Source organism: Artemia franciscana, chromosome 21 (genome assembly GCF_032884065.1).
Source record: "Artemia franciscana chromosome 21, ASM3288406v1, whole genome shotgun sequence".
NCBI lineage: Eukaryota > Metazoa > Arthropoda > Branchiopoda > Anostraca > Artemiidae > Artemia > Artemia franciscana.
Genome location: NC_088883.1, coordinates 25634601 through 25649334, shown reverse-complemented (window position 1 = coordinate 25649334; position 14734 = coordinate 25634601). Strand labels below are relative to the sequence as shown.

Below are 14734 nucleotides of genomic sequence, written 5' to 3'. Positions count from 1 at the left end.
TTACTGATATATACTGAAATATACTATATTTTACTGATATATCACTATGATAGCTGGATGATTGAAATCGGTTCCTAATCAAACAGTTCGTGGTAACGAACTGTAGTAAGGAGCGACCCGGCTCAATAGTAACCAAAACTGTAAAAACGGAATTTTGTTAGCAATAGCTACATCAAAAGAATTGCATTTTAATGCTGATTTTAAATATATAAGTTTAATCAAGTTTAGTCTTACCCATCAAAAGTTAGGAGCCTGAGAAAATTTACCTTATTTTAGAAAATAGGGGGAAACACCCCTTAAAAGTCATAGAAAAGTTCCAGTTCCTAAAAGCAGTCGGAAGGATCCCTGGAATATTTAAAAAATTGGGGCGTCAAATTGTCCTTTTTTTCTACATGTTCCAGTTCCTAAAAGCAGTCGGAAGGACCCCAAGAAGATTAAAAAATTGGGGCGTCAAATTGTCCTTTTTTTTTACAGTCAAACTTACCGGAAACTCTCGACTGTTGCCATAATTTCGTTTTCTACTTTATTTTCTTTAGCAGCTGAAGCAGCATCCTGTTTCGCATTGCCACCTTGAAAAAAAAGGATGTAAAATAAGATAATTGAAAATAAAATGGTTTAGACAACAATTTTAGTTCTTTAATTATTCGCACTAAGAATTAATTTTAAAGAGCTTATGAATATATAAGTTATTGATTGACTAGGCTTTCCAACTGACTGCTTATTGCACAATATTGTAAACACTGGGGGGGGGAGAGTGAGGGAGCAGCATGACTGAACAACCAGAGTTCAAAGAAAATGGAAAGGAAAGTGCTCCGAACTAAGCAGAGGTACTTCCTTATACAACGGTAATTTTCAAAAATCTGTAATTTTATGAAGTTAAAAAAAGTTTTTTTTTACTATATTATACAATTTTATAAGGTCAAACACTGGCTAAACAAATTTTTTTACACATTTTTATTATTGGTTTTGCTAAGTCAAACATGGGACCCTTAAAAAAAATGTCAAAGTTAAAGAGATTGTCAATCTTATTGAGACAGTGACTCCTCTGTAGACCAAACTATGGTTTTGAAGAGCCATACACTAATAGGCGACTTCGACACCCGAGACGGCCTGATTTTCCTTGGAAATCAGATAAGAAAATTCATTTTTCCCTGTTTTGATAGCTTTACCCCCTCCCCCTTCCACACAAAAAGAAATTACTTTCCTCTTAAATACTTATTAGAAGAAATATGGAAAAAGCTCCCTTTTAAAGAATAATGTATTTTTTGCGCGTCAACGGCAAAAATGGTGACGTACTCTTTAAAGTAAGGTCTTTAGTGCCACTAAAAAGTTTCTACACGTGAACAATAAAAGAAAAGAAACAAGATCTGCAAATAAGATCTGCTTCATGATTTCATTTTGCCCTTAATACAGAAGAGATTGCGTGATGAAGAGTAAAATAATCTCTTTGCGTGTTTTGCTTTTGCTGACCTATTCCACTTCTATTCCATTTATTAATTCCAGCTTCTATTACACTTCTATTCATCCTATTCCAGCTTCTATTACACTTATTAAAAGTTTCAGGTGGAAAATCTTTACTTCCGTTGAACAAAACACAGTATTTTAAAAAAAAAACTTACCATTAACAGGCATTCCATTGTGACATTTTATTCATTTCTTTAAAAAAAATAGACGAAGATCTTTCCTTAAAGCCATCTTGCGTTAACATTAATTTAATTTAATATTAATTATTGAAATTTCTAAAAAATGTTAGTTCCCCATTCATAATTTCACAAAAAGAACAAATCGTAAATAATTTGTTTAGACTGAACAAACAAGCAGAGCCCATAATTTCGGGGCTAAAGCAAGAGTAAATTAAAAAAGGCTAAAAAAAATTCTGATTTTCACATCTATGCTTACTGAAATACAACCAAGCAGAATAAATTAAAATCTAATTTACAATAAAAAAAATAGTAAATTAAAAACCAAACCAAAAATAAAATCATTCTGAAGTCATTAGTTTACAGAAGTGCAGCTAGGACTAACTAATGAATTACCCCTTCCTCCGAAAAAAAAAACATTGCCTGAAAACGTCGTCGTAAGAATGCGATCAAATTTTAGGTTTTTGTTATGTCTTTTGTTTTTATATTACATAAAAAAGTTCTTTTTTCACATACAAGTAAAGAACAACGTAAAGCCCATAAAGAAGAGAAACTGCTCAGTGTTTGGGAGTGGCTGTCAATCCTTCACCCCATTTGCTCCTTACAATGAAGCATAAATCGTTGGCCACGTGTATATCATGCATTTATATTTATATTATATTTATATGGTTTATATTAGTCAGCATGTCCAACATACCATAGCTATGATTACTTTTGGCAAACATATTATAGCATAAATGTGCCACATGACAAGTACACTGGCACATACCTCAATTTGATTTACAGAAGGAGGAACACCTCCTACAGAAGGAGGTGCAACATGACAAGTACACTGGCACATATCTCAATTTGTTTTACAGAAGGAGGAAACACTTCGGTAAAAATACTTGAAAAATAGCTCTGTTCAACAGTCTACATTCCATTAGAACCGATAAGTCGAATCCGAAAAGATTTTATCCCATCAAAGACGTAATTAAATACTGAAAACTAAAATATATTCAATTGCTTTGCTTTGATTTAAAATATTTGAAATAAGATTGAAAATATTTACAAAACCCAGACTCGTCAAGTGAAAGTCCATTTTGCTAGAAGAGTGCCATTTCCCCAAAAGATATTTTAACATTTGGTTTTTCATATAATTTCACCCTGCTAGGAGGAAGAAGGGGGAGGGGGAGGAGTTCTATTTCAGTATATAGGTTTGATGGGATAGTCCTTCAAGCAAATATTTTACCATGAAAGTGACTTTTTTTATTATCCTAATGTAGTAAAATTTGCCCTTCAGTGGGTTGGGGGATTACATCATCTCCCGGTATTTAAACCTAAAAACTTTATTTTAAAGAAAAAAAACCCCATTTTGCGCAAAGGCTTAAGGTTTTAACCGTTAAATATATTTAAAAATATTTTTCCAAAACCAGTTTAAAGCAAAGCCAGCTTCAGGTTCCAAAATTGTGACATTTTTAGATAGCTTTTAACTGTATAATAGCTTATTCTAAAAAAGTTTTTAACTTAATAAGTACTATATTCATTTTTCGGTTTGTAAGGCCTCAGCTCGTTCCCCCCCCCCAAATAAGATTTTTACTAAGAAAAACATTTCTTATAGCATACAAATTTTAAATTTTGATAAGCTTGTATACTCAAGCTTTAAATAAAACTTGTACTCAAGCTTCATGGAAAGTACCTTGGCCAGAAAGCGTTAGACTTGTGCCACCTAAGCCAGTAGCACCAACAGACGACGTAGGAGCAGACACAGCTGGCTGTGCACCAAATAGACCTGGAACAAAAATATGAAAAAAGAAAATACATCTTTAAAACAGAAATCCTTAAGAGACACTGTTGACTTTGCATCAAATAAAGGTGAAACAAAGTAAATGAAAAAAAGAGCAAAACCCCTAGCAAATATACAGCTGGCAAACCCCCCCCCCCCCAAAAAAAAATATATATATATATAAATACGGATATCCTTAAAAGAGAACCCAGCTGGATGTGCATCAAACAAAGCCAAAGCCAGGATTTTGGCTCGGGTGGGGCTACGGGGGTTTAAGAACCTTCTGTTTTGAAACACATCAAAAACCTGTAAGTTTGCGTCTTTGTTACGTTTTTACAAGTTAGGAGGGCTTAAACCTCCTACCCCCCTGAGTACGGCATTGGCATCAAATAATAATAAAACGAGAAATCTAAAAAAATGAAAAAACATATATATATATATATATATATATATATATATATATATAAATACGGATATCCCTAAAAGAGAACCCAGCTGGATGTGCATCAAACAATGGATGTGCATTAAACACCGGTGGCCGGGAATAAAATAGACATAAAACAACCAAACACGAAGAAAAGGAAATTCCTTAAAACGGAACTAACCGGCCTTATGGACATTTCTTTCAATAAACAAACTCAAACGTATTACTAATAGACTTGGTAGTAAATTACAAGAAATTAATTCGTCCATAAAAGACAAAAATTCCTTGAAATTCCAAAATAAGCCACAAAGTTTTGATTTTACATTAACTCATCACGAATTTGATAATCCACCATTTTATATTTTTTGTTGATACAACTTAAAGTGCAAAAGGTTTGTTGCTGTCAGTTAGGGGTTTGTTTCCAGCATGCAATTAGGGAGGACTTTTTATATATGGTTAACTTAACAGTTAAGTTTAAACACGGGAAGAAGATGGGGGTTCGACAATTTGAAGGAAGAAGAAACAACTTCAGACTTTGGTATACTAACTTTGTTTTAGCATAAAGTAATGAAGATCTTTTCCTGATACTAAAACCGGACAAAATAGAAGTCGAAATCCAAACTTAAAAACAATACAAAATTATTCTTTGAAGAAGGCTGCCCCCCACCCCCTAAATGTAATATAAATCAATATAATTCACATTCTCTAAGAGATTTGAAGATTAAAAGAAAATATGACTATATAAGCTAAGCAGGGGACTGAGGGAAGGGAGGAGATTACTCTGTCATACAAGACGATTTTTACTAGTTTTCAGTTTCTTCACTTTACTTTTATTTGACATTTTTCTTTTTGTAAAATGTTAGAAGTCTGACATCATTTTTGAATCTACTAAATTCATATAGTGACTCACGAGAAAACTTTGCTAAAACATCTAACTCCAATTTCGAAATTTTTTTCGAAATCCTAAGAAAAGTTGATCCGTTTTGAAAAAAAAACATATAAAAATAAAATAAAAAAATAACAAACAAAACCAACTTTTACATAAAGTTTCTAAAATGAAACTTGGATTAATCATTGAAAAACAAATGATGGGACAATGCCAAATTTCCTCCCGATTCTAATTCTAAACCCTATTCTACCAAATCGGTAGGTAGAATCGATGTCTCTATTCTGATACTTTTAAAGGGAATAATGATCATTATTTTTTACGTAGTGATAAAAATTACAGGACTTTAGGTAGCTACATTAGTTAATCAAGTTGGTAATAGATGTGAGTCTGATGCAGTAGTAGACTATCACTAATTCGGTATTTCAGATTTTCAGTCTTAAAAATTCATGACAAAAAACATACCCGGAACTCAATCGCGTTTCAGGAAGTTTCAGTTTGTTGTCTTCTGTCGCATAGCTAGAAAGACTACAAAAGAGACTATATTTGAAAGGAAAGATTCAAAAAATACAAAACTTTACATATATATGAAAAAGATTAGAGAATTGTAAAACAGTTAACATATTTTTTAGAAACCTAGTTTCAGAGATAACATCTGGTGTTAATTAGATAATAGTACAAGAAGAAAATCAAAAATATCACGTTAATAGAATACTTATATAAAGTTTGAAATGTCATTGTTGCCATATGTTAAATAAATAAACCAAAATGACACATTCATAATTTATAAATGACTAATTTTAAACCAAAACTGAACTTAGGGAAGAGTGCTAAGACTGCAACTAGGAATATTAGTGCAAAAGCTTTATGTTTAATAGAGAGTAAAAGGGGTTTGTACAAGAATTATCTGAGTGATAAATCGTATAAAAACAAAAAGAATGTAGAGAAAGTGGAGAAAGCATTAAAATATGAACTAAGGAGATGTGAAGTGGAGGCGATGGATAAAATTGCTGAAGATCTGGAAGATGCAGCTAGACAGCATAATAGTAAAATATTATACTGGCATGTTAATAAATTGAAAGGGAGTAGTCAATCCTAGACTAGTCCCAGTTAAAGATAGGAATGGGGCCACAATTAGTGATAAGGAAAAGTTAAAGAAAGATGGGCGGAACATTTTGAGAATGTGCTAAACCGAGATACAGTTGCAGGAAAAGATATAGATGAAAATGAAAAAGTTTGTGATACCTTGGATGTGAAGGAAGATTTGTTTTGTGAGGAAGAATTAGCGACAGTACTAAAAGGATAAAAAAATAATAAGGCTCCAGGTGCTGATAGTGTGATAAATGAGTTTCTTAAATATGGTGGCTCTGAGGTTAGAAATAAGCTACTGAAGATTATGAATATGATTCTTTAAAAAGAGGAAGTACCTAATGATTTCAGGAAAACCTTAATTAAACCACTGTATAAGAAAGGTGACAAGAGTGAGTGTTGTAATTATCGAAGCACTAGTCTGGTCTCTGTAGATCGCAAATTACTTTGTAATATTATACTTTTTAGACTGAGAGATGCTGTAGACAAAGTTTTAAGGGAGGAACAGAGCGGTTTTAGAAAAGGTAGAGGATGTGCTGACCAAATTTTTACTCTTAGGTTAACAATTGAGAAGTCTCTTCGCTGTCAAACACCTTTGGTCCTCAGTTTCATCCATTATCAGCAAGCTTTCGATTCTGTTGATAGAAGAGCGTTAGCAAAGGCCTTATCCTTATATGGTATACCAGAAAAATACATTAAAGTGATTTGTGCTATGTACGAGAATAATATTGCTGCGGTTAAGGTAGGAAATGAGGTTAGCAACTGGTTCTGTATTAAATCAGGAGTTAAGCAGGGTTGTGTTCAATCCCCCTTTATATGGATTATTTTGATGGACTTGGTCTTAAGGAGCACAGGAAAGGCAATTGGAGACCAGGGAATCAAATGGGGAGGAAAAACGCTACTGGACTTAGATTATGCTGATGATTTAAGCATATTAGATGAAAGTGTGAGCAAAATGAATGAATTTTTAGAGGTTTTGCGAGTTCAGGGTGCTAGAATAGGCTTGAAAATTAATGTTAAGAAGACTAAGTCACTAAGGCTAGGAATAAGTGAAGATGAACAGGTGACATTAGGTAACGAAAAGATTGATCAGGTTGGCAGCTTCACTTACCTTGGTAGTATTATTAGTAAAGACGGTGGGAGCAGTGAAGATGTTAAAAGTAGAATAGTTAAGGCTCAAAGTTTTTTTTTTCACAGTTAAAAAAAGTTTGAAGAATAGGAAGATAAGTCTGCAAACCAAGATTAGATTATTGGAAGCTACAGTGATGACAGTGGTCAAATATGGCTCTGAATCATGGGCGCTCCGAAAAGCAGATAAAAATTTACTAGATGTTTTCCAGAAAAATTGCCTACGGATTGTTCTGGGTACCCGGCTGACTGACCATATTTCAAACACTAGGCTGTACGAAAAATGTGGTTCAATCCTGCTTTCTAGGGCTATAATGAAAGAAAGGTTGAGATGGCTAGGCCACGTTCTGCAGGTGAAGGATGACAGATTGCCGAAGATTGTCCTTTTTGGCCAACCGTCTGGGGCTACACGGAAAGCAGGTCGTCCTCGTCTGTGTTGGGAGGATGTCATAAATAAATATTTAAAGGAAATGAAAACTTCCTGGGAGGGTGTAAAGAGGGAGGCCTTGAATAAATTAGGTTGGAGGAGGAGCGTGCGTAGCTGTGTTGGCCTCAGGCGGCTTGGTGCTGCAGTGAGTTATTAGTAGTATTAGTAGTAGTAAAACTGAACTGAACGTTTCCACGTAAATAAAATGTCGTAAATTGTAAAAAAAAGTTAAGATTCTTAAATTCTACCATATCATAGCTATGTTTTACATACGATTTTTCCTCGAATGTGTAATTTGCTCATTTTTTGAAATTGTGTCATCTGCCTAGAAGTATGCCCCCTCCAAGATGAAATGTTATGCCCGTGCCTAGTCTTTGTTTTGCAAATTTTACTTACACTATGACAATTATAACGCGTGATCAAAACAGATTGAAAAAATTGAGCAAAATGGATATTATCAGTAAACTGAAAATTGACATTAAATAACTTCATTAATGAATTGGCGAAGGAAATTTTCTTAAGCGTCGAATAAGGTTCTTAAGCATGGACACTCCGAGAAACCGAGAAAGATTTGCTAAATGTTTTCCAGAATAATTGCCTACGGATTGTCCTGGGTACCAGACGTACTGACCATATTTCAAACAGTAGGCTGCAGGAAGATTGTAGTTGAATACATGTTTTCTAGGGCTGTAATAAGAGAAAGGTTGAAATGGCTAGGGCACATTCTGCGGATGAAGGATGACAGATTGTTCTTTTCAACCAACCATCAAGGGCTAAACGGAAAGCAGGTCATCCGCAATCAGGGTGGAAGGATATCGTAAGTAAAGTTTTAAGGGGCATGGGAACTTCCTGGGAGAGTGTAAAGAGGGAGGCTTCCAATAGATTGGGATGGAGGAGCGTCCATAGCTGTGTTGGCCTAAGGCGGCTTGGTGCTGCGGCAAGTTGTTAGTAGTAGTAGTAATATTACTAAATATAGATATATATATATATATATATATATATATAGATATACATATACTATCTTTATAAGCAAGCAATAATTTTATATTTATTTACTTATGTATGTGTTTTTTCTCAAAAACGACTCCATATTTTTTCGCGAAAATTGGCAGCTTAAGATATTCTGGCCTAAAAAACGATCTAGATAGTTCAGAAGTTTGATAAAATTCATTAAGAGCCTTAATTTTGGAAAGAAATATTTATGTGAGTGACGTCATTTTCATATACATCAGTATTACAATGACGTTGTCAAAATTGTCAAACTTATGTGTAAAAACTGAAGATTTTCAAGTATCAAGAAGTTTATATTATACTGCTTAAAGAGCAAAAAAGTTGTAATTGCAAAACTATTTGCGTATATTTTGACAAGGGATTACAACAGTTCAAAAACCTTAAAAAAGAAAATAAAAAGTTAAAAACTTAGTAGAAATCGTTGTTAGAAATCGGACTTGCTGTAATAATCAAATACCTTTGAATGTTCAGTATGAAAATACATAAAATTGCGTAAAGAGCAAAAACCTAGTAATTGCAAAAATATTCATATGTATTTTAACAAGGGATTACAACAACTCAAAAACCTTAAAAAAAACAACAAATTTGAAGCCTAGTAGACATTGTTATTATAAAAATATCATTACCAAATTTCTTATCTGTTAAGTATAAGCAATGTCTTTTAAGACATAAAAAATGTTGAAAATCGTGTTAAGTTTAGAATCGCTAAAGTTATTGCGTAAACTGCAAAAATATTTACAGAAAATGAGCAATAATTTTAATGTTTTAATTCAAACTAGAAAAATACCTGAAAATTCTTTTTTTTTTGTTAGATAAAATCAAGTCGCTATGGTTTGCTTACAAGTTTGAACGTGACCAGTTATATAATGTTAGCGCAAAATATCTAGCAAAAACTAAGTTGAAGGCAACAATATAAGCTTGTACATAAAATTAGTTATCTAGCCTAATGATTTGACTAAATAGCATGAAAAAATATTGTACTTATCGCCCTAACTTTCTAAATATAAGACGAACTATTAAGGGGCTCAAGCAATGAAAACTAACCAACTCCAGATGGTTGAGAAGTTCCACCTAATCCAAAAGATGGCAGCGTAGAAGCAGTGGACGCAGGGGTAGTTCCAAAACCAAATGAAGTCCCAGTTCCAGCATTGGTACTACTCGAGCTAAATAAAGGGGCCGAAGTTCCACCAAAAAGACTTTGTCCAGAAGAGCCAGCTGGAGGTGCAGTCTGTCCAAACGAGAAACTAGTAGTTCCTAAATAAAACAAATATAAAATGATTTATCTGAGAAAGTCAAAGAAAAACATAGTATGCAATTTAGAAAGTAGACTGACAGGCGCCTTAATTGGGGGATGCGGCAAATGTTCCTTAGGTCTAGATTTGCCTTCTCTTCCCTACTTTAAAAAAACACTTTTTTTGGTCCTTCTGCGGAAAATACCATTTTTAGTAATATGTATGGTAATAAAATAAAAGTTAGAATAAAAATATGGCAATAAAATATATGTTAGAGTAAAAATATGGTAATAAAAAAAAGCATAGAATACAGAAGATAAATTGGATTAAATTCATCCAGTAACAACATCAAAAAAGCTGATGCAATACTAGACTCAAAAAAAATCCATTGGTCTATTCCAAAGAACTATTCCATTGAACTATTATCTAAATTATTAAATAGTTCCATATTTACAAAGTACCTCTTATAGCCAAAAAAAACTCTTAGAAGTTAAAATTTTTTATGGGATTATCTCTAATTGAGATTAGACATCTTAAACATAAGCACATGGTAATTTAAAATATTTGAATTTACACTAGAATAAAATTTTGTAAGAGACGGTCAATAAAGAAGAACATTATTTCTATTATCATTGTTATGGGTAGACTCATTGAACTAAGCCGAAAATGATACCACAAAGGTCTGCTTCCTCCAAATGCCATAAAGATAACATTAATCATCAATAAGTACTGGTCTATTGGTGCCCTCTGGGCGTTGTATTTTGATATAGGGTTTTCTATTTATTTTTCTCCCCTTTGTAGAAGGTGTCTACCATTGTTTTCCCTTAACGCAAGAAGCCCAACTACCAGCTTGGGCAAGCAACATTTGTCCTTCAAAGAGCAGAGGATCATCCACTGCTTGGCACACATCATCAGCAAGCAGCACTTGATCTTCAGATCTTGTATACCAGGTGAACTTTTTTTCTTCCAACTCAGATTGCTCCACGTGGGATCTTTTCTTGCGCCGTTGTTGGTGCTACACATGTAAAGGGGGCTTGACTCCTATCAAGCATATTATTGGCAGCCATTACTGGTTTCAGTCCATCCAATATTGACACTAATGTCTCATAAAAATACCCATCCCCAGGGTCAGACACTCGACAGGATGGCCAAAGGCAGGATGGTGAATAAAAATAGCAGCACAAGGCCCCGATTTGTGCATAATACTCTCTGTGGCACCAAGTTCACTTGCATCACTACTCGTGATGTTATATTAAGCAAACGAGCTGTATTTCAATTTGTTGGGCTTTCAGATTTTCCCACATGGTTAATATTGGGGAGCCCTTCGACCTCAGTCTTAGGCAAAATTGCCATATAAAAGTCTATATGTTAGTGAATATTTAGTCAAGAACAATAAGTTTTGCAGGTTTCTGCAATCTGAGTTGCAGAGAGACCAGCTTGGGCAGGCAACACTTGTCCTTCAAAAGAGCAGAGCATCATCCACTACTTGGCACTCATTGGCAGCAAGCAGCACTTGATCCTCAGATCTTGTATTACCAGGTGAACTTTTTTTCTTCCAACTCAGATTGCTCTACGAGGGATCTTTTATTGCGCCATAGTTGGCACTGCACATGTACAGGGGACTTGACCCCGATCAGGTATGTTTTTGGCAGCCATTACTGGTGTCAGTCCATCCAATGTTGACAGTGTATCCCACAAAATACCCATCCCTGTGGTCAGACACTCGAAAGGATGGCCAGAGGCAGGATGGTGAATAATATTAGCAGCACTAGGCCCCTATTTGTGTATACTACTCTCTGTGACATCAAGAGAAAGTTGTCATCACTACTTGTGATGTTATATTAAGCAAACAAGCTGTATTTCCGTTTGTTGGGGTTTCAGGTTTTTCCACATAGCTAACATTGAGGGCCATTCGACCTCAGTCTTAGGCAAAATTGCCATATAACAGTCTATATGTTAGTGAACATTTAGCAAAGAACAACATGTTTTGCAGGTCTTTTTTATTTTTCTTTAATTCTTTTTTTTACTGGGTTCACTATATGGAGCTGATGATTGTAGTTCGGGGAGGGCTAATTCAGTCACAAAATTTGAGACTCAGTGCTCTTTCTTCAGTGACATAACTGATCTGAGAGCACATGACCACCCTTATAGTCCTAACTGTGACATTCAGTGCCCAACATCGCATCTGATACTTCCTAGGTGTTCCAGATGTAATAGTATTAGTTGATTCACCAAAACAAAGTTGCAGTTTAAAGGCTTTAGCTTGAGCTGAGAATGATGGAGTAGGAATGAAAAATTCCTAATGAAAAAAAAACGCTATATAACAGTCTACATATTAGTGTAACTTCAGTAAAGAGCAACATGTTTTGCATGTACTTTTTTACCACCCTTACAACATGGAGCTTATTATTGCACCAAGTTGTGGGAGAGCTAATTAAACCTCAAATTTTGAGATCCAGTATCCTTTCTTTGGTTCAATCCTTTCTTTCATTCTGTCAAAAGTGTAAAAAAAAATCGCCTACAAGAAAAAAACTAACCATGCAGCCCCAGAATGAGAGTACCTGGTTATTAACCCCCCTATTTTTGGAATGTACAACATAAAATTCAAGCTAAAAATAAGAATTCCCTGGCATACCAGATGCAGGAGTAGTACTTCCTAAAAGCGCTCCAGATGAAGGAGTATTAGTTGATGTTCCAAAAGAAAACCCTGGAGTAGAGGCTGTGGCTGAGAATGATGGAGCAGGATTGGTTCCAAACGAAAAGCCACCTAAAATAAGTGGAATGTGCATAAGTTCAGAAGTTTGACAATAAAAAAACTACGAGTTAATAACACTACTACTTATTTGACATCAGCTTCATACTTAAAAGAGAAAATTTCCTTGCAGTAAAGGTTAGAAAAATCATGAATAGTTTTTATAAGGTCAAATTCTAGATTAAGTGCCCCTTTCAATAGCACACTATGAAAATACATAATTTGAGTAGAGATGGGCTGATTAGCCAGAACTGAAGAAAGCAGATATTTTTTGAAATTCAAATTGAGAGCTTTCCGATTTCATGACAATTCTACCATTAAGTTTCATTTTTGAAATAAAAGAGCTTTAATGCAAAGTCTTCACTTTCTATGCAAACATACCCATTACTTAGACTTCAGTTAAGCTTTTGATTGAAGATGGGCCATTTTTATTATGATATTAAAAGTCAGTCCTATGTAAATTTTTAAGGTTTTATGCATTTGTGGATAGTTATGCCAAAAACAAATTCAGTTTTAATTATATAATATAAATCACAATGTCAAATTTATCATTTCAGTTAAGGACTTAAGACTGGTTTATAATTTGATTCAACTAGCATTTGATAAGATAAGACTTATAAATTAGATTAGAAGATGATTTTTAAAACCAATAATGGAAATGAAAATGATGTTTAGCTTTATCTGTTTGGTCCCTTTTCAGTTCTTTGAAATTGACACTGAAGTTTATTTTACATTTATTATAGATCTTAATCAATAATGACTATTTACTAAACCTCTACCAAAAAATTAATTATTGGAAAAAACACAAAAAAAGAAACAAAGAGCAAAGTCAGGTCCAAAAAGCTGCCTGGGGTTAACATAGCTCCACACACTCCAACTCCTTCCCAATCTATTCAAAGCTTTACTCTGCAATCTCCCAATTCCATGAAGTTCTGATTCCTTTAAATCCATTCTTACAACCTCTTCTCATTCTTATGAACACGAAAATAACAATAAATCGAGCTTTTCGAAAAGTAATGAAGTATAAAACATTTTTGATGGTTATGAACATGGAGTTTGATTGAAGTTTATTTTTATACTGAACTTGATCCATACTTCAAATACTTTTAATTTATGAATATTATAAAAAATCACATTTGTAATAACAAGAGATAAGATGACATGTATATATATATATATATATATATATATATATATATATATATATATATATATATATATATATATATATATATATATATATATATATATATATATATATATATACATAAATCTATCAAGGAAGTGGGGTGACGAGAGGGGAAAGTTAGCCAATACTCCAAAAGAAACAATTAAAGATAAAATCATAAGATCAATACTCAGTCAGATTAGGCATGTCCTGATGTCAAATCAGCAAAAACAAAAAAATATTTGAAGATATTCTAAAATAGAGAGAGAAACATTAAAATAATTTGAAAAAGGTAGTCCTTACTGATTTTTTCATACATGCCTGGCAGTTATACCTTGAAGGTTTGTTAATTTGGTGGGTAGGGTAATTTCCAGGAACCCAATCATTGAAAACAATCCAAAATTTTTTTTCTTTTTTAAATGGAGATGCAGAAACATGATTTTTTTTTCAAAATATAGTAGGGGTAATTTTTTTTTCATTTTTTTTCAGGGAAACTACTGAAAAAGCTTATTTTTTAATACCCCCCTCCTCAATTCACACTCCAAGTGATTTCTCTATGTTTACCTATGACCAATGCTTCTGACCAGATTTTGAAAATCTGGAAACTAGCCTCCAAAATTCAGGAAATTTTGGTATCAAGAGCAGGGATGGTATCCCTGAGCAAGAGCAAGGTTGGTATCAGCCTTGAGGTCAATAGAATCTTTCAAATGCTGTTGGATAGACTGTAGTTGTAGCCAAGTTGTTCCAAGAAGAAGTGTAACTTGAGTCGTTTGCAATGTAGCCCAAACGGGAGTAAGCTTCTTTGTCTAAGTTAAAACAAGTCTGTTGATTTTTGAAAATTTACAAGGTTCTACTGTAACAATGTTTAAGTAGAGCTGGGCTAGCTAATTAGTTTGTACAAGAATTTTGCTGTAAAAAAGCCAAGTACAAAGATAACTTTGCAATTACTTTAGTAGTGCTTGGCTATGAGACAAAAATTTTAGATTGAAGATGCATATTAGTAATATTTGAAAAATCTTACTCTGTCAAATTTTTGATGCTCTACAAACATTTCTTTCCCGCTTTCTTATATTTTTGAATTTCAAAAAATCTTAAACATTAATTTTGGGAGAAATCAAAGCAACATTTAAAAAATCTGTACTTACTGTGTTTTGAGTTTGGATTTTTATATTGCAATATTAGCCTAATAATTAACAAGCTCAGAAGCCTTTG

The 14734-nt window shown here is 33.6% G+C and overlaps 1 protein-coding gene across 1 annotated transcript in view; it reads right to left on the bottom strand.

Moving 5' to 3' along the window:
* Nucleotides 1-14734, bottom strand: part of LOC136040550 (nucleoporin p58/p45-like) — a 41149-nt gene that overhangs the window by 20486 nt on the left and 5929 nt on the right. Inside the window, exons 2-5 of the mRNA XM_065724759.1 lie at nucleotides 12238-12369; nucleotides 9415-9624; nucleotides 3319-3411; nucleotides 485-569 (exon numbers count right to left, since the gene is read on the bottom strand). Coding sequence (XP_065580831.1) covers nucleotides 485-569; nucleotides 3319-3411; nucleotides 9415-9624; nucleotides 12238-12369 — 520 coding nt within the window. The remainder of the gene's footprint in view (nucleotides 1-484; nucleotides 570-3318; nucleotides 3412-9414; nucleotides 9625-12237; nucleotides 12370-14734) is intronic.